Here is a 21,958-nt window from a genome sequence, read left to right as displayed (position 1 = left end):
ACCTTCAAAGGGGCCTCCCTGCTTGTGCTTGTCTAAGCTGAGGGGACAGGCTGAGACGACCTGGCCAAACTCAGCCCACAGAGGTGGCTGGAGCAACGGCGTCAGTTTGTCCCCTGGTCACGTGATCCCTGAACAAACACCCTGGCGACACCATAGGCCTCCCTGGCACAGGCTCTGGGGCTGCCTTTCCAAGCAGCCCAGGACACGGGGGGATGGCCTCAGCCCAATTGACTGAGGCCACATCCCCCTGATCAGCCTGCCTGACCGTGAGCCCCACAGTGAGCCGGCTGGTTGTCCAGCCCCTCCCAGCCATCAGGGACAGGGGGTCCAGCCACCGTCCCTGTGCTCGACCCAACCTTGGGCACTGGTTACCAAGCCCCAGCTTTGGCCGTGTACCTTGTCCAGCTTTTGGCACTCGATGCGGGGAATAAGGCACAAGGAGAGCACAAGCTCTTCCCCACTGCAGAGCCCAGCGAGCAGCTGGAAAAGCCGCCACTGCCCCAGCAGGGACTCACACCCCCGGACAGACCTTGTCTCAGAGCCGCTGTCCTCCACCCCATCCCCAAAGGCCACAGCCACAGACACCCAGGAAAGAGGAGGGCAGGACACCACGGTCGAAGCCTAGGGCAACACTCACACGCTGGCAGCCCCAGGTCAGCCAAGGATCAGCCTCCGGGCCCTAAGTCTGCTGGTGGCACATGCAGTCCATGGGAGGTATTTGTCACCCCCTGTCACAACCCTCCCCAACGATGGCCCTCAGGAAGGCAACAGCTAAGGAACAAGATGGGGAGAAGGGGAAGCGATCAAGGCCAGAGTCCATGGGCTATTTGGACTAAGCTAGGAGATAAGAAACCATTTTCCAGCCCTTTTGCCTTTTTCACAGTAGGGGATAAGCAAGAATGGGGTTGGTGTTCCTATGGCCAGCCTTCCTAGAAAAAGCTGCCCTTCTTCAGGCAACTGGATGCTGGGAACTCCCTCTCCTGCCTCCTTGAGCTTCCCTGCAATTTCCCCTCAAAAAGTCCCCCATAAAATGCTACACAGCCAGGGGCTTTTCAACAGTCCTGTGAAACTCCAGCTGCTCCAGGCACTCATTCCTGATCTCCTGGGGCCCTCTAGCCCACATCACATTTCAGATAGTGAGAGATTCAACTCCCACATACAGATCAAGCTCTCCCCCTCAGCATCCCAGTGCCATATGTTCATGTTTCCTTCCTGCCATGCCCACCCCAAAAACTAGGCTAAAGACCTTTTGCCATGCCCTCCCCAGTTACTGGTTCTAGGAAACAGTCCACATGAAAAAGCTATTATTGCTGTTGCCTGGACAAGAGCTGGGACGTGCCTGCAGTCCTGTCCCTCAATTCCCAATGACACAAAAGTGAGATTATTTATTACAGACCCTCCCCACCTCCTATCAAGATTTGACAGGGTCCCAACATAGGAACAACTTAGCCCAGCCTGAATAAATGTGACTTCAAAAAAAAAAAAAAGTAAAGGTAAAATCTTGCACCCTGGGCTCACAGTGGCTTGCCTCTGCAAAGTATCAGTGTCACTGGGAGTTCACAGGGAAGCTGCTCCAGGTGTACAAAGGAGATTGCATGTTTTGTCTCCAGCACAGCCTGAATCTCTTCTCAGGGCTGGAGCTATTGTTAGTGCTGTTCAGACAGGCCCCCTTGCTCCAGCCTGAGCTGATCTCCAACACAAAACAGACACCTAGCAGCTGGCCAGCCCACCAGCTCCAAGGGCAGCTCAGAGACCCTATGGTACGCTGCAGGCATCTCCACCTCTGACTGAATCCCACCCTTAACATCTGGAAGGGCTCAAAGATGACAAAGGTGCTCAGCAAGGGGCTTTTATTTCCACTCACATCCAATGCACTGCCACCCCAGGAAGATCTCATCTATTCCACTGCACAAAGATGTTCTGACTTGAGAGGCAGAAATTAGAATGAAAGTGCATTTTTTTCCTTCAACAATAGACACTGGCAATTTCTAATCAACCCAAAAACTGCTTCCTGCCACCATCCCAGCAGAACAGCCCTTTGTAGCCAGGTCATTTTCTCAAATCAACACATTCCACATTTCAAGTCCCTCTCTGGGTTGATAGATCAGGTATTTATGAGCCCCCTCCAAAAGCATCAGCTGTCTATATCACACCAGGAGGACCCAGAAGCAGTTCCGCCCTCCCATGCAAAGCCTTGTTCTCCATGACTCAACTGATACTGATTTAATGTTGAAGGCAGATGGGGGGGATGAGACAGCTGTAGTGAGAGAGCTATAAAGAACCAGACTGGCTCTGGCCCTCTTCTCTTCTATCCACCATCAGGTACCAGGAATTATCTAGTTCTTCCAATCTCCAATATAAACATTTCAAAAAGTTTAACTTAGGGTCCCTCTTCTAATTTATGGAAGATACTGCTAGAGAACACAAAACGTTCAACCAACACTTTGTTCCTGGATGACTTGCACTGGTCCCCCCCCAGTGGCAGTGTTCTCAGTGCAGGAAGCATCTGGCGAAAACACAAAGGTCTTTTCTCCATGCAGGAGACCATTCCTGGCACATCACTGCCTCAGCCATCCTCCACACTTCGCAGCAACTGCTGAATAGAGCACAAGAATCAAGTGCAAGGGAATATTTTCTTTTTATGAAAAAAAACATTATACCCAAGGAATACTCTGGTTTTGCACAGGCCTTTCCAGCTTGAGCCGTCTGTGTCCCCAGGCACTGCGCTGCCTCGTGCATTCTTCCTCCAGCCTTGCCTTCTCCCACACAGCCCTGGACATGACCTCAGCAGCCACCTAGCCACATGCTACTTCAAGACTCCCTAATGGAGGGAGCCCAGCTGCCACGACAGGTCAGTGAAGACTGCATATTTTTCAGTGCTGCTGCTGATCCGGTCCCAGAACAGCATTCTTCTGCACAGTGGTTTGGCATGTACATTTAACGTTTGTCAGAAGTCAAAAGCTAAAACGAGAAGAGTGATTGTGGTTTGCCTTCTCTCTCATGCAGTTTGTTCCTGTGGAGTTAACACTATTTGTTCCTCAAGTCTGTTGTTCTTTTCCATCAGCACTTTCCAGGTTAAGACTTTTGAGCCAGTAAAGTTGTTAATTTAATCTTCCCATCCATTGAGGCGGTAAGGCAGGTCCCACAGTCCATGGCCATGCTCCAGTCCACTGTGACAACAGGAGCTCGGTGTCCTCCAAGAGAAAGGCAACTTTCTAGGACCTTTTCCTCACCATTTAACTGAAATAAGAAAACATAAGAATTTAAGAAGGCAAATTTCTGCAATAGGAGCAGTGTACCCACAGGAAAATCCAAAGCCTGCTACATATTCCGTATCTCAATAAGCATACATAATTAAGTGGAAAACAGATTTAGGTACCATACACAAAGAAGCAAACTTTCATTCTCAGGACAGAAGCACATGATCTCAAGCAGCTGAATTTTTTACATCAGCTGAGCTGCAGTACTGTAATTGAACACAGAAGGCTAAGAGCACACAGTTGTGAAGAGCACATAAGTTTAAGCCACAGTTACGTTAGTGCGGGTGCTCTGAATGCTGCAGATGTACAGTAAAAATAATTCCATTTAAGCTACCTCTGAGGTCAGTAAACATTGCAGTGGCTTATACTGACGTGCATTGCCTCAAAGGGAGACAGGCAAGGGGGATGCAATCGGTGACCATCTACCACAGCAACGATAATTTGGTTACTTTCAACCATGCAGCCTTGCCCTTCATTTCATTTTAGTGCTGTGCACACAGTAAGAGGAGAGAATCAAGACTGGGACTAGCAAAGCATTGGCAGGCACATGAGACAGATTAAAGATGAGCATCAGTCAACAACCACACATTTTGCACTGAGCTGGTACACGTCAGTATAAGAAATTTATGAATTCCTCCTAAACAGTACGAAAAAGTGCTGCAAGTAGGCTTTAGGAACAAAGGACCACACATGTTCTAGCTACACACAGAGCGCCTAGAGCAAACACTCCCAAAACACTACATATTGCTAAAATGCGCATAGGATCAAATTGGAATTTCACAGTGCAGGAGTCAGCAGGTGTTGTTTGGGGACTTTCAATGGCTGCTACTGTTAAAAGTGCTTGTATGGATCCATAAGGATATTCCCTGTCACTTCTCAGACTTACCTTAAAAATGACTCCCCCAGTAGAAGAACATGTCAGCATATAGTTTCCTTCAGAGTCAAAAGCAAAAAGCCTTCCTCGCGGGAACTGGACTTGCTTGTATCCACTGTACCCAGACAGCACAAAGGGACCCGTAGCTTCACTGGGAAGATCATATTCAGACACCTTCAAGCCACTTTTGTGAATATTCCACTGAATAAACTAGAATGGCAAAAAACAGGTGACAGAAGCCTGTCGTTAAATCAACTGGAATAGAAGTAGAAGGGCCCACTCACATATTTTAAGAGAAGTGACTATTTCTCACGCACATAAGATGGCATTTCTACTTGTAAAGCTATGGGGCAATATTTACAATACACAGGCTGCAAAGGCTGTAGGAGTGCCTCATGTCCAGGCAGGTATATGCCTGCCTTCCACAAGTACTGCTCCCATGTGTACTTCCACATTACAAGCAGGATCCTGTTGGGATTTCACTTAACTCTCCACAGCCAATCTCCCTCCCTGAGACACACCTCTACTGCTGAGGACTGTTGAGCTGCAGAAATTGGACCATTTATTGTAAGTAATAGGAAGTTTCTGGCAATTAATTTTATGCAAAGGGATCAAAGATCTGCTCCCTGGTGAACCTCACATCTCAAATGTGGTGATCTCATGGGCACAGAAAGCTCATCTTCACATGAATTTCCTAGGAAGAGGAGGTCACCAACAGAAGAATTTGCAGACGGGGTCCGAGTCATCCATGACTGTTGCTAGATTTCTGGCCACCCTCTCTGCAGAGACCAAATGCAGCAGGGTGTATGATGAAAGTTAGCAGCCTGCAGATTGTAAATTTTCCAGATTCTTATGATATTTTTACTGCTAACCCCACCACATGGAGAAGTCTCCAGAAGGAATTTCCCCACCAACTGACCAGTGGAAGGTCACGCAGAGCCTACCTTGCCATCCTCCCCTATGCTGTAGACTGTGTTCTCATCATAGCTGAATTCAACAGAGTAGACTTCCCCATCATGTGCTTTCCAGCTCATGGCGCACTCATGCTGCTGCATATCTGAGGGGAGAAGCAGTACTGAGCACTCCTTGCACTCAGAACCAGGGCGAAGAGAAGGGCCCTTAAAGTTGGTAAGGGCTCTGTCCTGATGCTCCACCTGGGGGAGCCCAATTCAATCTCAGCACCTTGTCCCTGGTCTCCAACATGTGCCTTCTTAATTCCACCGGCCACAAAGTTACTGCCTGTAACCAAATGCCTCTCCCTCCAGCTTTATGTTGCTGCATGGTCTGTGTCACCACAGTTCTGCATCCAAGTCCCACTGCCACCTTTCTTCTCCTCCCCTCTCTTCCCCTGCTATCCCCTCCTGCCCTCCTGAGACTGTAGCCACCAGCTCAGTACCCAGGGCAAAGGCAGGTCCCTCCTTCACAGAAGAGGGTGGCCTGGGCTGCTTTTACCACAAGGACAGGCTGAAGGGGACAGAAAATGCTCAGTGAATCAGGACCGAACTGCAGCCCTTGCCTTCAAACTGAAGGGTCACACATTAACACCTTTCTCCAAGGCTCAGCCTCGGGCAGTGGTACTGCCCTATAGTAGAGCCAAGGCCACATGGCTCAAGGGCAGGTTTATTGCGCTCCTCACAGGAGGAGGGGAACAACACATCCAGCAGCACTACCACAGCCTCCAGACAACAACCCCCAGGAAAAGTTTGTGCCAGTTCACTCCTAGGAGCTACCGTTGGCGGGGGGGGGGGGGGGGGGGGGGGGGGGGAGGGGGGAAGGTAGCTCCCACCTTGGTGTTCAGGCGTGTCCCACAGCTGCCTTCCTGCTGGCAGAGGGAAGGTGCTGGGGGCAGCCAGTAAGGGACCCCAAGGAGCCACCTCGGCGCCCGAGTCCAACGTACCAAAGAGACGAACAATCCCATCTGCAGCCCCTGTGACTAGCAGGTTGCCGTTGTGGTTGAAGGCTGTGCAGTTAATAGCAATAGGCTCAGGATCCAGGGAAAACTGCAGCTGTAAGGGAAAGTCTGAATTAATGCCTGGAAACCTCAGGTTGCACTGGGGTGCTGAGGAGCTGAGCCCCATGGGAGGGAAGGAAGACAGTGCCTAGTTACCAGAACTCCTCCCTGTCTGCAGCCCTACACCTCTCAGGCCCACAGACCTCAAGGCTTGGAGCTGCATTTCCTGTGACACTAAATGAACAATTCACCCCAGCCAGATCAGAGCTCCCTCGAAGATGGCCTCAAAGCTGCAAAACCAGTTTCTGGCAGACATTAACCCAAGTTTGGTACTTTCTCCTACAGGGCAGGGAAATCATTCCTTTTGGACAAAGGCACAGAATTCAAGCCATCTAACCAGAAACAATGGAGAAGAAAGATGACAGACTAAGCCTCTGAAAGAAGCACTTCACTTAGAGCAGGATTAAAAAAAGAAAAAAAAAAGCAGCACTCAAACACAGCAAGAGGATTCCTGAAGATATACATGCTCAAGTTATACCTGCTTTCTCCAGCAGTTCTTGCAGGTGGAGCATGCTAGGCTGGGGGCTAACAGCCACAGTTCATGGTGCTCACAGCACAGTGCTACCTAGGGAAACTTAACTGGGTCCCTGCTTCTATGGGAAGGGGAAGAAGGGCAGGGGAAACAGCAGCAAAGAAACCCCGTCAGAACCCCTGGAGAAAGCCTGAGCAAAGCATCCTTCAATGTACTTGTGATGACAAACTCTGAAGGCAGAAGAGAAAAAAAGTCATGGACTAATTTGAAGAAATCCTAAACAAAAAAAAAAAGAAAAAAAAAGAAAACACCCCACCAAACCCAACAGCTACTTCCCTTAATTTAGAAAGGGAACTCTTACACACTGTTTAGAACAGAAAACACTTTCTCAGCAAGCAGACTCAGAAAGGGAAGAAAGCCAGGAAGTACCTGCTGCTTCATCGTTTTAGTGTCCCATAGCAGCAGTTTCCCAGCAACTTGGTTCATGCTTTTGCCTCCAAAGCTGACTGCTGAGAAGTCCATGTGGGAGATGGGGCTCGGGGCTGCTGCAGAACAGACAAAGGAGGCGCCGCTTGGGCTGCAGGCAAGTGAGAGGATCCTGAAACACAGCAAACAGTCTGAGTTGTCTCTCTCCAGCAGCTGCCGCAAGAACACCACTCTCCACTCCTAGCTCTCCCGTAGACACCCTGCAAGATAGGGCCTCCCATCTCAGCCATATTGTAAAGGAGGGCAGGATTAAAGTGCTGAGATGGATTTTGATTTTGTTTCTCCAGTGTAACTGAGCATCTTTACACTGCTCAGACAGATGCTGCCCTTCGGAAGAGGGCTTGATAGAATTTCAGTTGCAGGAAAGCAGCAGAGCATTGAGAGAATTCATCTACCTTTCTCCAGTCATAAAAAAGAAAGAGGGAAGCGGGGGGGGGGGGGGGGGGTCAGAGAGAGAGCGAGGGAAAATCAGGAGTATTCCAGTTACTACCTGGGCATGTTTTCATCAATGCTGATTTCGCAAAGGTTCTTCTTTGCTTCCGTGTCATAAAGACGAACCGTCCCAACCCCACTGCCAAGCAACAGCTTGAAACCAGCAAGGAAGAGACAGAAGGAGTGTAAGTGAGGAGTACAATGACGCTGTCCAACAAGCACCAACACCACACAGTCAAACTGCTTTTCCATTCATGCGTTCTGATTATACATCACTTCATTAGGGTATATCCTGTCTTTCTGTGCGTTATCACACTGACTAGGACTATCCCAGTACCACTGGAGTGAAGGTAAGAGCATTACATTCCAGGCATCTTAAGAAAAAGATCCAACAAGCACCAAGGTGGAGTAAAAGCCACTTTCTAGAATATGGCTTGACAGTATAGGGTGTAAAGGAAATGAGGAGTCTCATTATCTAGGGGAGTAAGGAAAGAGCAACACAGAATTAACAATCTAGGGTTTAAGAAAAAGCCTAGCAGAAGCCACCTCCTTTTGTCCAGCAAAGGAAGAAGTTATTCAGCAGGGTTCGTGAATGCTTTGTCAGTGATGTTAGAATTTAAATTAAAAGTAAAACCATGGAGGGATGCATTACAAAGAAAATGAAGATAGCCAGATCTTTCTCAGTTCGGAGCCTGATCTTCTGCCAAATTCTGACATATTTCAGAAAGAAGAATATTTCTATCAGCATGCAGGAAAAACTCCATAAAGCAGAAGAAACATCAAAATAACTATATGTACAACTTCCTTTCTAAGGGCAAAAGAAGTGAAAGACAGAAGCAGCAGTGCCAGCTCTTCACAAGTGACGTTTTGGGGTTAGCAGCAACACATCGGAAGTGCCAGAATATGAACCATTTTCCCTCAGTCACAGGCCTACTTCCATCTCACATTGCCCTGTTCCTTCACCAGGGGACGGCATGAAATACCTGCAACAGTTCAAGGACTCTGAAGGTATTTAATTTAAAGGCATTTAACTTACTCTCCAGTAACAGAACTGGAGGAAAAGGGCTATTGAAGACATTTAACTGTCATGAAATTTGAACAAGTCCTTGTGGAAGTACTGACCCCTTTCCACAGCAGCATGGCTAAACAAATGCCTATGGCACCACTGGCTACTGAGCTCATTTCATACTCCCACAAGCAAAACTCCAAAAGCACACTCAGCTTCTCAGCCCTGTTCTCCTTTCTCCATTTCTGGCTCAGGATGTAAGTGAAGCTCCACAGCTTCTCACCACAGGGCTCCTACAGGCTGCTGTGCCAGGCTGCCTGCAGAGAAGCATTTTTCTTGAAGGAGCTGCTTGTCACGCAGTTGTTCAGGTATTGCAACTTGGGAACCTGTCTCTGCACAAGTAGTGGTGAATGCCTTGCCCAATACGCAGAGTCCCTGCAGTCTAGCATTTATCAGACCCTAAGGCTTCAGTTCGTTATGTCCCATTAAACTGGAAACTAGCGGTTGTTCTGATCTTATCTGCAATGTAGCCATTTGGAAGTTAATGTGCAACACATAGCAAAACAACTGCAAATCATCAGCCGTGACACTTGAATCTCTATATGCACACACTACTCACCAGCCGATCCCGCTTGGTTGCCCATTCCAGAGACAGCAGTGGAGATTTGGAAATGGATGAAGCTTTGGTCTGCATTATGGGGTTAAAAGACCACACTTTGATGACTCCATCCACATCCAAGCTGGCCACCCTCCGTCCAGAACAATCAACCCTATGTGCAGAAGGAAATGGATTGCGTATTTTTCTCCCTAGAGTTCTTAGGTATGAGCAGGTTCCCTAGTAATTCTTCTTCTCCTGGGCACAGTGGCACCAATCCCTGCTGCAGGAATAATCAGACCTTCCTTGCGCCACTTCTCGTTCAATCCACACCAAGAACTGGTGCAATGAAACACACCAAGCTCCACGTGGAAAGCATAATGCACTAGAACAATACCATCTTGTCTTGCCAGAGAGATCTCTCCTGGTTTGTATCTTCCAAACACAGAATCATTATCCATTCTCACTGCACAAGCCACAGGCTATTTCCAGTCACAGCAACTCAACTGCCCTACTACCAAGGTTACATGCATAATGCCCTGGGCAGGACCGAGGCTGGCAGAAAGAGACCAAACACAGCTGCTCCTCTGAAGAGGCTCCTAGGAGAAAGCACTCTTCTCACTCCTGCCACCCCATTACCTGCAGTACATGATGGATGAATGGTGCTCCCCATACTCCTCCTGGCTCAGGACAATGAAGGGCTGCTCCTGCCGGACCCCTACAGCCTCTGTGCTGCTGGCAGGCATTTTGGTTGAAGTCTCTGCTTGCTCAGTGTGTGGCTCTGAGCATGGCTCTGTCTCAGCTGTGCTAATATCAGCTTTCTTCTCAGCACTCTGGCCCTGAAGGAAGAAATGCTGTGTGAAATGCAAGGAAATGGTAGCACTAGATCAAGCTTTTCAACCACCCAAGCCTGGTGGGAGAAATAACCAAGAAGCTGCACTAGGACAGAAGTACTGGTCATCTCAGTATCCCTTCTACCTTCCTGAAGGCAAGGCTTTTAATACGGCTTTCTTGATTGTTGAGTCCCCTATATCCCTGCTGCGTGCCCAGTCATGCGCTTTACAGTAAGAACTAGAGGAATTACCACATCTCTGTTCCATAAACCTCAGCTGATGTCATAGACCCATTCTGATGCCATCTGGGCACAGATTCACAATCAAGTCACCACAGATTAACAGATTCTTGCATTTAGCAATGCAAGTTAAGCCTGTGTAACAGGCAGTTCAGTAAGTCTGCACAGAACCTCTTGGTGGAGGGTAAGCCACAGTGGACACATTATCCTCTTGTTTGACACGGAGTTAGTCTGCATACATTAGGACAATCACCACAGCCAGCTGACTGATGACAACTGCAAACTCATCACGTGAGTCCAAGAGCTTAAAACCCAATTTGACAGGACAGACAGACGTTAGAAGAAAAGGAGTTTCAGGAAGTGAAGGTGTTTGAAAGAGAAAGCCACACCGCAGCACACAGTTGTTTCAAAGCAGCCTAGTCTTTCATTGCCACCAGGAGCTGAACACGGAGGAGACACAGTACACTAGTGAGTAAAATGCCTGCAAGCAACACCTTGCTACACCATCCTCTGAAGACAAAATGGACCAAAAGCTTTGCATGGTTTTAAAACCCTATCTCCCATACATCTTGCCTTATTTATAATAGTACCACATCTTCAGCAACAGGTCAAACATTACAGAATCAAATCCTCTGCAATCAAAGTTGGAAAAAGCTTGGGAAATAAATCCAAGAATGCCTTTCCTTGTGTCAGTTAATGTGGGTGATAACAACCCATGACACTCATATGAAAGAAACAGTGCTGCTTTTCAGTTTCCTTTTTGCTCACATATGTTGAGAACAACAGAGAGTTTTGCAATATCAGCTTTCCCAAGAGCATCAGAAGGAAAACACTTCCCTAACCTGGAACATCACAGCAAAAAGAAAGCCAAAGGATACTTGTTGGGCAGCTGGGGTTTGCAACTTTCAGACCAATGTTTAATCAAGATTTTTTTTAGACAGTCATGAAGAACAAAGTTCCCTCATAGCCTGGAATAATCAGTGGTGCAGAAACATCTCCTCTCCAAGGCACCTCCCACTGCATGCAGAACAGCCACATGTACTGGCTGATAAGCAACAGTCCCTCACCAGTCCTTTAGAGACTCTCCCAAGGCAGAGTGTCTCAGACAGACAAGATAAATGTGGCTGAGAAGCTGCCACTGTGTCCTCCCTACTCTCTCCCTGTTCCAGTAACACATGACTGCTGAAAACCAGACAACACGCAGGTGAACAGAAGTTCACTGACCTTCAATGAATAAAATCCAGGACACGCGGTTTTATTATTTCACTAGATTAGGAAGCAGGGTACACCCTACACAAAACGGCACCATATAGTGCAACTCCCAAAAAGAAAAATTGCTATGAAGGATATTTACAGCCTCCCACCTCTTAATTTCCATTCCTTTCCAGGAAAATTTGCTAGCAATTTTCAGTTGTCCCACACAGACCCTGCAGAAACCAGCATGAGAACCTAGCTGCCAGGGAGTAAAAAACTGATTCTGGAATCCATACTGCAGGCCTGTTTGGAATAGCATAGTTTTAGACAAGGCTTTCAAATCCAGATTGCAATTGCTCATTTAGGTAGGATGGGTGAGCCAAGCTCATTGCTACTAAGGAAGGCGGATTATAAGAGGATATTTGAACATAGAAGCCATTGAAGTGAAAAAACACACTCCACGGGACCAGGCCTGTTGAAGAGAGAAAGACAAAAAGACAAGTCGCCATCTTCGATTTGAAATCCCAATACTGGGTCTGCTCCAGGGACACAGAAACAATATGAGTGCTGAAAGAGCAGATTAACTACAGAGATTAACCTTTGATACAGCTGATTTGAGTAGCGGTCCAGAAGCTTAATGGGAACACTTGCCCTTGTTGTTCTACTACCTAGTACAATGAACTACACAAATGTTAGCCCTCCACTCCCTGCTGCCTGGCCTCACACCATTGCCCAGTACCTGGGAGGTCCCTTTCGACAGCAGCTCCTTCCTTTCCTTCCCATGCTCTTGCAAGCGCCTCTGCCGCTGTTGCAGGGAGCTCAACTCGCCTGCTGCGAACCCACTGAAGTGACTCTTCCCATCCTTGCAGCTCACTGATCCTTCCTTTCCTTTGGCACTCTGGAAGGCAGAGGAATGATTTGGTAAAGTTACACTTGTGCCAGGCTGCAGAACAAAGCACGAAAGAGGAGGCAAAGAGACCAAGCAGCTGCAAGGGCTCCACAAGCCCTCAGACAACAGCAACTGTTCCTGTGTTGCATTCAGGCCCAGCGTACACTTAACAGGAAGGAAAGGACATTTTATTTTTTCAGGTGCAAGCAAAAGCCTGGAGCAGCATCATGCTGCGCATTAGCTCCTGGCTGCTGAGCACCCTTCACATACCCAAGTGAACACATCCGAGAATCACCTGATGATTTGCTGGTTCTTTCTTCCCTAGCAGCATACTGCTAGTCTGTGTTGGAGAAGCCCCGCTTGGCTGCGTTGGTCTGGAAGGGCCCTTTTTACTCTGGGAGAGGAAAGAGGACAGAAAGCCTCCCCGGGACTGAAGCGAGTGTGCAGTGCTCCTCTGGCTGCAGGTCATATCACTGATTCAAAAGAAATAAACAAAACATGAAAGCGCAGCCAGACAACCCGATCAGAAAAGACCCAGCAAGCAAAGCACCAGCTGTTTGAACCACTAGAGGACAGAGGTTCCTTCCCAAACTGCTGCCGGACCACTGTGCACTAGAAAACTATTTTAGAACATCCTGCTGGTGACCTCAGCAGATCATTATAATTACCCTAATCAGACAAAGCTCACTTCTTGGAGATGCTGCACTGTGGAGACAGTGGGCCCAGCTGTGGCTAAATCCCTTGTAGGGCTACCCCAAACTCCTTACATCCCAACTGGTTAGTTTAGAAAGACTCCAGGGGAAAGGAAGGGGACCTGGTTTTCTAGAGAACATATTCAACTTGGGCTCCCAAATCAAGCCACCAAATAGACCCCCTTTGAGAAGCTCTAAGTATCCAAAGTTTCACTCAACATCATTAGTAGCAAGTCACGTTCAGCAATTCTAAAGCACAGGCCCAACACCTCCCACCTTTGGGTGGGACCCAAAGAAATTAAGAAAGGCTAGGTCCATTTCTATGGCTATGCACACCTCCATTCTCAGCTCGCAATGCCAAGAGCAGCAGCTCCTTCCCAGAACATAACTATGTGGCCTCACCCTGCTACAGCCTCCTCTGAGAGCAGAGAAGCAGCAGCGGAAGGGACATATGATCTCCTCCACTGTCTCATCACCTCCCCTACGAGGGAACTCTTCTAGGCTTTGGGTTGAACATAGACATGGAAAAAACAACCATAATCACCCCCAGGGTAACACCTGAGTTGCCCACACAAGAAACCCCAAAAGTTCTTAGTCACATTTTTCTAATACAGATGGACAAAAACAAGTATGGAAAAGCATTATCCTCTGTCCCTCACATCACTCTATCCCACGTGCAAAGATGAACACTAACGCTTCCTCACAGAATACTTAAACTGAAGAGACCTCAGATTAAACTTTATGGGCTGTCCTATGTAGACAGTGCAGAGCAGTTACCAAGATAGCTCACCAGTCCATTCACTTAGTCTATTTACTCAAGGAAATTTTAGACAAAAACTAAGACTTTGTGTGTGGCCTCTGCCACAGCTTCTCTTTGTCTCTGTCAGCAGCATAATTTGATCAATCCTCCTCATGTCTAAGTGGAATTGAAAAGCACATAAGAAAAATCAAAGCTCTAGCAGTGTTTATTAATTGACTGTGGCTAAGCTACTCCTGCTCTCAGGTCCTTCTAAAATAAACGAAAAAGACCTCAATAAAACAGTGAATTCAAGCATGCAGACTTACTTCAGAGTTGGAGAAAATAAGGATTTAATCACAAATCTAACAATTAAACAATCTGTATCACTGCATACATTGCCTAATCTCCACAGATAGGAATTAAATAGATTAGGCGTAACTGAGCCCCACAGAAGAGACAGTCCCTTTCACTTGACTTGGAAAGGGCAAGAAAGCATCTCTTTGCATAATGATGATCTCTTTAGGTCACACAGGAGCAGTGTCTACAGGTAGCAAAGGGCGCTCACCTACTGCACCACAGGCCCTAAAGAAAATACATAAGGAGCCAAGAGACTTGACAGCACACACTTAATCTGAGCAATACTGCAGAGTATTGCACTGTTACGGTTATCTCCGAGAAGAAAAGCCCTGCCCTGGCTGTCCTAAATACCCTGGTGCAACACTGAGACCACAGCAGAATAACTTCCACACGAGGTTGGGCTCTCACAGATCCAGAGGACAGCCTGTCCTTCCCCACTAAATGGCGGGAGAGAAATCAGTCATGAATTCTCCAATTAAGCTCAATTAGGCCATCAGAAATTGTGCTTGGGTGCCTTTCTGCAATAACTCTCAGGGCAGAGGAACAAGAAAATGACCCTCTAACCCAGTAAGCGCAGCAGGGACTGTCCCTGCTCCTCCCCTGCAGGCACTCACAGCTCAGAGTCCCCTAGACGGTCCATGTTGGCCACATATGCAGGCAGTTTGTGATGCACAACTGCTTCTTCCACTTCCAGTTCTTCTTTCTTCATGCGGGAGGATTCAGCCTGTAAGGCAAATAGCTGCAACAAGATAGCAGAGCCTAGTGAGCAGAGGTTTAATTGCAATTTCCCTTCTTCCCACTCACTGAAGTTGTTTATTCCTTGTATTTCAACAGCCCCAGAAAGGGTGGGGAAGAAAGCTGCTCTGATCAGCTGAGCACCACATAGTCCAAGTAGACAAAAACAATCAGTACTTTGTATGTGTGAAACTGGAGCCTACTTAAAACCCTTCACTCCTCTCCTTGGGCTGTTGCTCTAGTGGCATTAATGGTGCTGGGAAATTAAAGCTGGCCAGGGCAGAGCCGATCAGCCTGTCACCCCATGCTGTTTGTAGGCAGTTCAAGGCAGGGCAATGCACGCGATCAACAGTGGTGCTAAGGGTCTGGGGAGGTGACAAGGTGTGCTATGGCCAATGCCATCAGGTCACCCCCAGACCCAGCTGCACACTCAGCTCAGCTCCCTCCTGAGAGCAATAGTGAGAATTATTGCCTCATTAAAGAGGAGAAAACATCTTTCTCTCTTTCCCCTTAGCAGAAGGGAACTCTAGGAAGCAGCTGAGAGGGATGTGGTTTATGTCTGTGACTGTGGGCCACAAGAAGAGTTCCTCAGGTTTTTCTGTTGCAGTACTTTGTTTTTCAGATACAGTTCTTCCCTGTACTTCTATTGTAACATTTAAGGAAACAAATGACAAAAAAAAAAAAAAAAAGGGAGCTTTAGAAATCCAGCTTACTGTGCATGTTATCCACACATGCATTCAGTTTCCACAGTGAAACTGGAATCACTACTTAATTCCAGCTACCACAGATTCCACTAGTTATTCACATCATTTTCAATTTAAATCTGTATTCAGTAGGTAGCTGCTCCTTTTCTAACCTGAGCAACTCTCCAAAAAGGGAGGTCTATTTACCTCCCACTATTTGACGGAGGACACTCATCCAGTCTGTAAGTGAGATCAGTCAACACATCATGACGAAAAACTAGCTTCAGTCTGACCAGAAATGCAAAACATAAAATTGGAGGGAAGAAATGAGTCCTATTTCAAAACATACCCTATCCTGCTCTCCCTATTCACTGACCATCTTTACGGATCCCTGCTGGCAAAATTGTTCTCCTCTAGCAACTCCATATTAGTGTGCAGTGACAAACCTTGCTCTTCTTGAGTCATAACACCTCCTTTCTGAAATCAATTCATCTGTCATACTTCAACATGTTAGGAGAGATGAACACAATGCTATTCAGCTACCAAAAATAGTTTTAATAGGAAGTATAACATACCATCATAACGTTTTGTGACACAGGAGGTAAAGCACACAATTTACATTACTGAAAAGCATTCATTTAGGCAGAGCTTTTACTTGGTATGTGTTTGAGGAAGTAAAACTAAAGTCCTGCTTACATGAATAAGACTTCCCACTTGTACATGATCACCCAGATGTGATCTGTAGTTTAGAAAGTTCTCATGTTGTAGATTTTTCCCAGTTTCTCTAATGGGATATTATACTAGGAAAGGACTGACCCGTATTGTATATTCTTACACCCTCCCTCTATGCATCTGCTGACAGTATTGTCAGAAAATAAGATATGGTTGGGTGACATTTTGACCAAAGGTCAACCAGCCTTATAGTTTACAGTAAGGTCTAGGATTGGGAAATAAGCATCCACAACAACATTTGCATCAGTTGCTCTAAATTACTTTGAGTGCACTTCAACCATGGTTAAATGGTCATTTTAGAAGCAATTGTTACTGCCTCTTTGCCAGAAGTTATTGCCCATTTCTATTGCTGCATCACCTAAATTTTGGAAGTGACTGCGAACACTCTTTACAGGTTTCAATGCAGTCAGCTATATATGCACTTAACTTGCCACTGGTTTCTGCTTGGCTGACTTTCACTGTAGCAGAAGAGGAGTTCATACAGGATCCAGCCACATGTCAGATAGCATAAGAGGGACAGCAAGCTCCAGCAGAGGGACATTAATGTCCTGAACAGATGTTTCACTCATACATATGATCACAGCCCTAAGTTTGCTGGAAACAGTTCAAAGATAAATGAAAATAATGAAAGATTTATACAAAGGTCTCCCTTGGAATAACTGCACTCAGTTGAAGAGCTGCTACCTTTCTGAATAGCAAACCAACTTTACAAAACTTACAATGTTATACAGCCAGTGAGCAAAGAGTGACTTCAGATCTGACCTTATGCCGCAGTGATTCATTTTCTTCTTGTATGAGACTGCTCCTGTGACATTCAGCCTCAAAGTTCAAAATGACTGGAACAGGTGAGGAAAGTTAAAGAAAAACAAGGCAATACCACATGTCTACCCAGCTTAGCTAGAATAGCTGGAAAAAAGCAGTCAACACAACCAACTCATAATGACCATTTGCTTGTAAAACAGAAGAGCTGCCCAGTCTGTCCTTCTAGCAAGAAGCACATGTAAGGCCAGAAGATTGATAACAGCTTATTTACCTAAACCAACTTTGTATTTCGTTACCATAAACCAGACTCATAAACACCATTTCACATTGACTTTGCAAGGATTTTAGACTGTTCCTTTTTATAGATGGGAAGTGGCGGACAAGAAAGATTGTGCAACAGCTGAGTAGACAGTCCAAGATGAGCTGTATTTCAGCTGCAGCATACACCTGCCCATCCCCAAATGAAGATGGCCAGAACGCTGCAGAGCGGACAAAAATACTGTTCTTTCCCTTAACACTAAACTTCTCTATCATAGTGGTCTGTCACTAGACAACCTTGTGAACAGAGGTACCCAGACAAGTGTCTAATGGGATATCCTAATTTAGTTATGGACTGTGACCCAAGCTTGCATGTCTGTACTGTCCCAAGGAAAGAGGAAAAGAGTTTCAGAAGAAAATGTGCACAAGATCTCTAACCACCATTCTGTTCACTAACATAGGGATGAGTTCAGCATTAGCAATAACCACGGTTGTTTGTGCCCAGGGAATATAACATATCATATAATTGAACAATTACTATTCTGACATCCTCTGGTGAACAACAGCTTCCTATTAAGTCTTGGCTCTGAACAATCATCTGAGAGCAACAAGTCCTATAATATTAGATTCCTGGCACTGTTGCTAACATTAAGTACAGTATCAGGGCAAGTGAGATTTAACTACAAAATGGCAAAAAAAGGATATGCATGCACTGAAATAAGACGCTCAGGAAGTTGTGCAGGGACACAATAAATGTATCTGCCCACTGGCGTGAGAAATACGTAGCAAAGGTGGGGTTGGAGTCTGGGGCAGGGAGGAAGGGCAGGACAAACCAATCCTTCCACTCTGCCTGGTTCTGGAGCTCGGAGGCCTGCTTGAGGAAGAACTCCTGCGCCTTGTCATTGCGGCCGGTCTGAAACACAGCAAGAACAGGACTCACATTGCCATTTATGCCACCGCATGGGTTCTAGGAACATTTGCTCTATGTTATAAGCATAGTAATAACTACTTTCACCAGCCAACGAAGTAAGTGGTTAGTTAACAGATTTATCTGGGAACAAAAGAATCTTAAATACACTAGGAAACACTCACAAATGCACTTAACCTAACCTCTCTAGTCACCACAGCTTCGTTTAAAGGCCGAGGCAGACCAGGAAAATTCCCTATGCTGAATTCTAGTGAAACCAGTGCAGATTGCACACTTACATAAAGGCATAAATGTTTGCATACAGGATTAAGGGAAAAAGTATACTTCAAATTACTCAATAACTCTACAATGGATGTAGCCTGAAAGGAATCCCATCCAATGCACTATCCAGACAGGATAGCTCTATGCTGTGCAGGGAGCGGAGGGCAAAAGAACAAAACATGAGAAACCACACTTACAGCAATGTAGAGTTAATTCTCATTTCTCCATCAATACCCATAATGTAAGATTTTCAGTGAAGGGAGTGGAATCAAGGAGGATATATTGCCCCTAAATTGTAAAAAAACAACTCAAATTCCTGACAGGTATTTATCTATTCTGCTTCCTGAAGTCTGCCCTCTGTAATAAATCCCATTCACTTTCCTAAGGTCTCACTGAGAGTCTCTGCTCTAATTTATGCTCATTATTTTGTGTTCTATTCATAGCAGACAAAATTGTTCATTCCCTTTCTCTCCCCCATTACCTTGTACAGTTTTGAAGGCCACTTTTCCCCTCAGTCTTCTCTTTTATAAACTAAAAAAAAAAAAAAAAACCCAGCTCAACTCCATCAACTTCAAGTCTCCTTGCTTTCTTCTAGACCCTCCAACTGCCTTGATCCTTTAGGACTGGCTGAGTCCTGCCAGGAGATTATAGTGGAAGGAATACAGACAACAATCCTGTTTATTCATCTGAGTGCAGGGTCTGTCTGACTTTATTTGGAAATATTACCACACTGACACCATCACCTAGTGCTGCACTGAGACCCTTTTCTGCAGTACTGCTGCCTGCCCCGTCATTCCTTGGCCTGTACTAGGTGCAGTTGGTGCAGTCTTAGTGCAGTCTTACCCATCTATAGAAGCCTGTTCTTTTTCTGGCTGTTTCTTCAGCTTCTGAAGATTGCTTTGAACACTGATCTTGTCTTCCCAAGTTCTCACTGCCATTCCACACATGGAAGCATTTATGAAACTCATGACCTCTCCTGGTATTCAAGTCTCTAATAGAGACTGAAAAGGTACTCAAAAAACACCCTGCAATACAGCCATCCCATCTGATGGTGACATGCCTTTATGTCTGAGCGTGGATTTCCTGCTGCCAGCTAACCACAGCTCCCTCTAACCTGAGTTTCCCCATCCGGCTTACAAGCTTGTCATGCGAGTCTGTGTCAAGCTCCTTACCAAACTCCTGACACATGACACATGAATTGCCACCAGGCCTGTCAGAGGCTCACGAGGGTATGTCAGTGCTCTGGTTTAACCCACCAGGGACGTTTTTTAAACAGAAGCCTAAAAACCAAAGACCACCTGAACAGTATGGACGAGGTAGTAGCGGAATAAACTGGTTTTCAGCTTGTTCACTGTCGGCCGGTACACGTCTTCCAAACGGCTGAAAAGGCGCCGGTCCAGATAACCCCAGTAATCCCGCAGGGCAGCCAGATCGTAGCTCTGAACAAACTGCTGCAGCTGGTCCACTATCTTATCCACCTAAGAAGGCAAAAGGGGGAAGAATCCAGTCACGTGAGGGCTCCTCTGGCACACAAGACTTTCTGCAACTTAATGCCGAGAAGCTTTAACCGTGCAAATAGTGCTACAATCCAATACTTTTGCATTAGCCATTTTCCTAAGCCAGGAAACGCTCCGCATGCTGTACTAGCGCTGTCCACTCTGCAGCACCTTCCAAATAAAATAGAAAGAAAGGCAAAAGCACACGGCCAAACAAGTTCTGGCATAAAGGTTGTATTTTGTTAAACGCAAGGTTTTTACAGCAAAAAGCAAAACATTCCCACCTCTTTTAAAAGTCAGCTGATAATGAAGAAACACAAGTGTCATTAAGTGTTGGAAACTCAAGTGCAGGAATTGGAAAATAAGATTATTTTTAGACCAGAAGGAAAGACTGTATTTAGCCAGCAGAGAAGAAGCACAGAAAGAGGGGAAAAAAGATCTCTTGGGCTGTGATCTTTGAAGTCCTTTTATCCTTAATAATGTCACCTATTAATAAGGCAGGCGTAAAAGTTTACAACAGAGGAGTTTTTTTGTCATTAGGTCTTTTTAAAAATCACTTCTGCAATACGAATAATGCAGAATGGTGATGTGGGAAGAGATTTATAGCTCAGTGACTTCTGATGGTCAAGATACACATCACAGTTCAACTACCAAAGGGTTTTTTGGTATTTAACTGATGAGGAGGAAGCAAGCCAACCTCTTGAGACATCCCCCGGCCTTCCTTTCTGTGGCTTCCTACAGCTGCAGGAAACAGAAGCCCGTGACCCCAGCAGCCCCGTCTGGGTTTTGGCTTGGGCAGTAATAATTCAGTTCAATCAACCGTTTGCTGACCCCTAACATCAGTACAGTGCTCGTGGTTTAGAGGTAAAAGCAATATATTTTGTGAGCAGCAGAGAGAGCGGCCGTACCGCTAGCTAAGGGAGGACTCAGCCCGTGCAAGCACCGCATCTGGCGCCCGCAGCCGCCGCTATAATCACATAAAGTTCGCGCAAAGGACAGAAACTCAACTCAAACCGCCCGCCCGAGGCTCACGAACCCCGCTCTGCTTTCCTCGCACCCACCAGCCGGCTGACACGCTAAACACCCGAACTGCCAAGCGGCCGGACAGAAGCCGCAGGAAGCAGAGCAGCTCCAGGCACCGGGCCGCAGCCCCCGAACCCGCATCCCGGCGCCCTTCCGACCCGCGGGCGCCGCCCCGGGGGCTCCTCCGCGGCCTGCGGGGCACCCGCCGCCGCCGCCGCCGCTCACCCGGAAGCCCTTCTCGCGGTCCGCCTTGATCTCGGCGTCCAGCTGCTTGAGGGCGGCGGTGAAGCCGCGGAAGAGCAGATACTCCCGCACCAGCTCGTCCGTCCGCTCCGCCGCCGCCGCCATGGGAGCCCCGCGGCGACGCCGGCTCCGCCCGCCGACGGGCGGGCAGCGGCGGGGAGGGGGGGGGGGGGCAGAGCGGGGGCGGCCCTCCGGGAAACGGCCCGGCCCAGCCCGCGGAGGACTACAACTCCCGGCATGCCTTGCCGCGCCCGCGCGGCGCAAAGCACGCCGGGGCTTGCAGTCCCCGGCGCGGGCCCTGCGCTGCGAGAGCCGCTGCGGGTGGTGTCTCCTCCCCCCCGTCCCGGCGCGGCGCCCCGGCTGCCCGCCCGCGTTTTCCCGCCTCTTCGTCCCCCCTCCCCCGCCAGCGGCGCCAGCCCGCGTTCTCCCCGCCTCCCCATTGGCCGCCCGCGGGCGCCCGCGACGCTCCCATTGGCCACTCGCCACGTGCGGCGCATGTTGCTGGGCGCGGGGCGGACAGGAGCGCGCCGGCGGGCGCGGGGGAGCGGGAGAGCGGGAGAGCGGGACGGCGGGACGGCGGGACGGCGGGCGTTGTGCCGCGCCGCGCCGCGCCGCGCCGCGGGGGAGTGGGACGGGGCGAAGCGGCATCCTCGGGCTGCCCTCTCCGCCTGGGGAGCCTCGTCGCGCGGGGTCCTGGGGCGGCGCGCTACTTGTTTTTACCCGCCGGGGTGTTTTTCCTCCCGGCTGTGGAAGAAAAA

At 47.7% G+C, this 21,958-nt stretch overlaps 1 protein-coding gene across 2 annotated transcripts; it reads right to left on the bottom strand.

Moving 5' to 3' along the window:
- Positions 1-1,836: 1,836 nt before the first annotated feature.
- On the bottom strand, positions 1,837-21,367 carry WDR91 (WD repeat domain 91). 2 transcript variants are annotated; one of them, XM_064510793.1, is made up of 15 exons: positions 21,183-21,367; positions 19,737-19,916; positions 17,956-18,162; positions 16,992-17,075; positions 14,694-14,818; positions 12,587-12,764; positions 12,142-12,300; positions 9,776-9,975; positions 9,161-9,311; positions 7,594-7,688; positions 7,047-7,215; positions 6,032-6,140; positions 5,079-5,191; positions 4,147-4,344; positions 1,837-3,240 (listed from the first exon to the last, which is right to left on the bottom strand). In XM_064510793.1, exons 1-15 carry the CDS (start codon positions 21,303-21,305, stop codon positions 3,076-3,078), a joined length of 2,256 nt encoding a protein of 751 aa, XP_064366863.1. In that variant the 5' UTR covers positions 21,306-21,367; the 3' UTR covers positions 1,837-3,075. The 2 variants fall into 2 exon arrangements, with proteins under 2 accessions (XP_064366863.1, XP_064366870.1); XM_064510800.1 differs by lacking the exons at positions 7,594-7,688; positions 9,161-9,311.
- Positions 21,368-21,958: the final 591 nt, after the last annotated feature.

The sequence above is a fragment of the Dromaius novaehollandiae genome, chromosome 1 (genome assembly GCF_036370855.1).
Source record: "Dromaius novaehollandiae isolate bDroNov1 chromosome 1, bDroNov1.hap1, whole genome shotgun sequence".
Classification (NCBI taxonomy): domain Eukaryota; kingdom Metazoa; phylum Chordata; class Aves; order Casuariiformes; family Dromaiidae; genus Dromaius; species Dromaius novaehollandiae.
The sequence above is the reverse complement of the archived record's forward strand: the minus strand, read 5'-3'. Positions and strand labels throughout refer to the sequence as shown.

Bases quoted from the DNA above. Each gene is read 5' to 3' on its own strand.
- WDR91 (XM_064510793.1), bottom strand. From the start codon at position 21,305: ATGGCGGCGGCGGCGGAGCGGACGGACGAGCTGGTGCGGGAGTATCTG. The intron at 12,301-12,586 runs GTGATTCTCGGA...TCTGCCTTCCAG, and splicing joins AAGAACCAGCAAATCATCAG to AGTGCCAAAGGAAAGGAAGG. The intron at 4,345-5,078 runs GTAGGCTCTGCG...TTGCCATTCTAG, and splicing joins GCATAGGGGAGGATGGCAAG to TTTATTCAGTGGAATATTCA.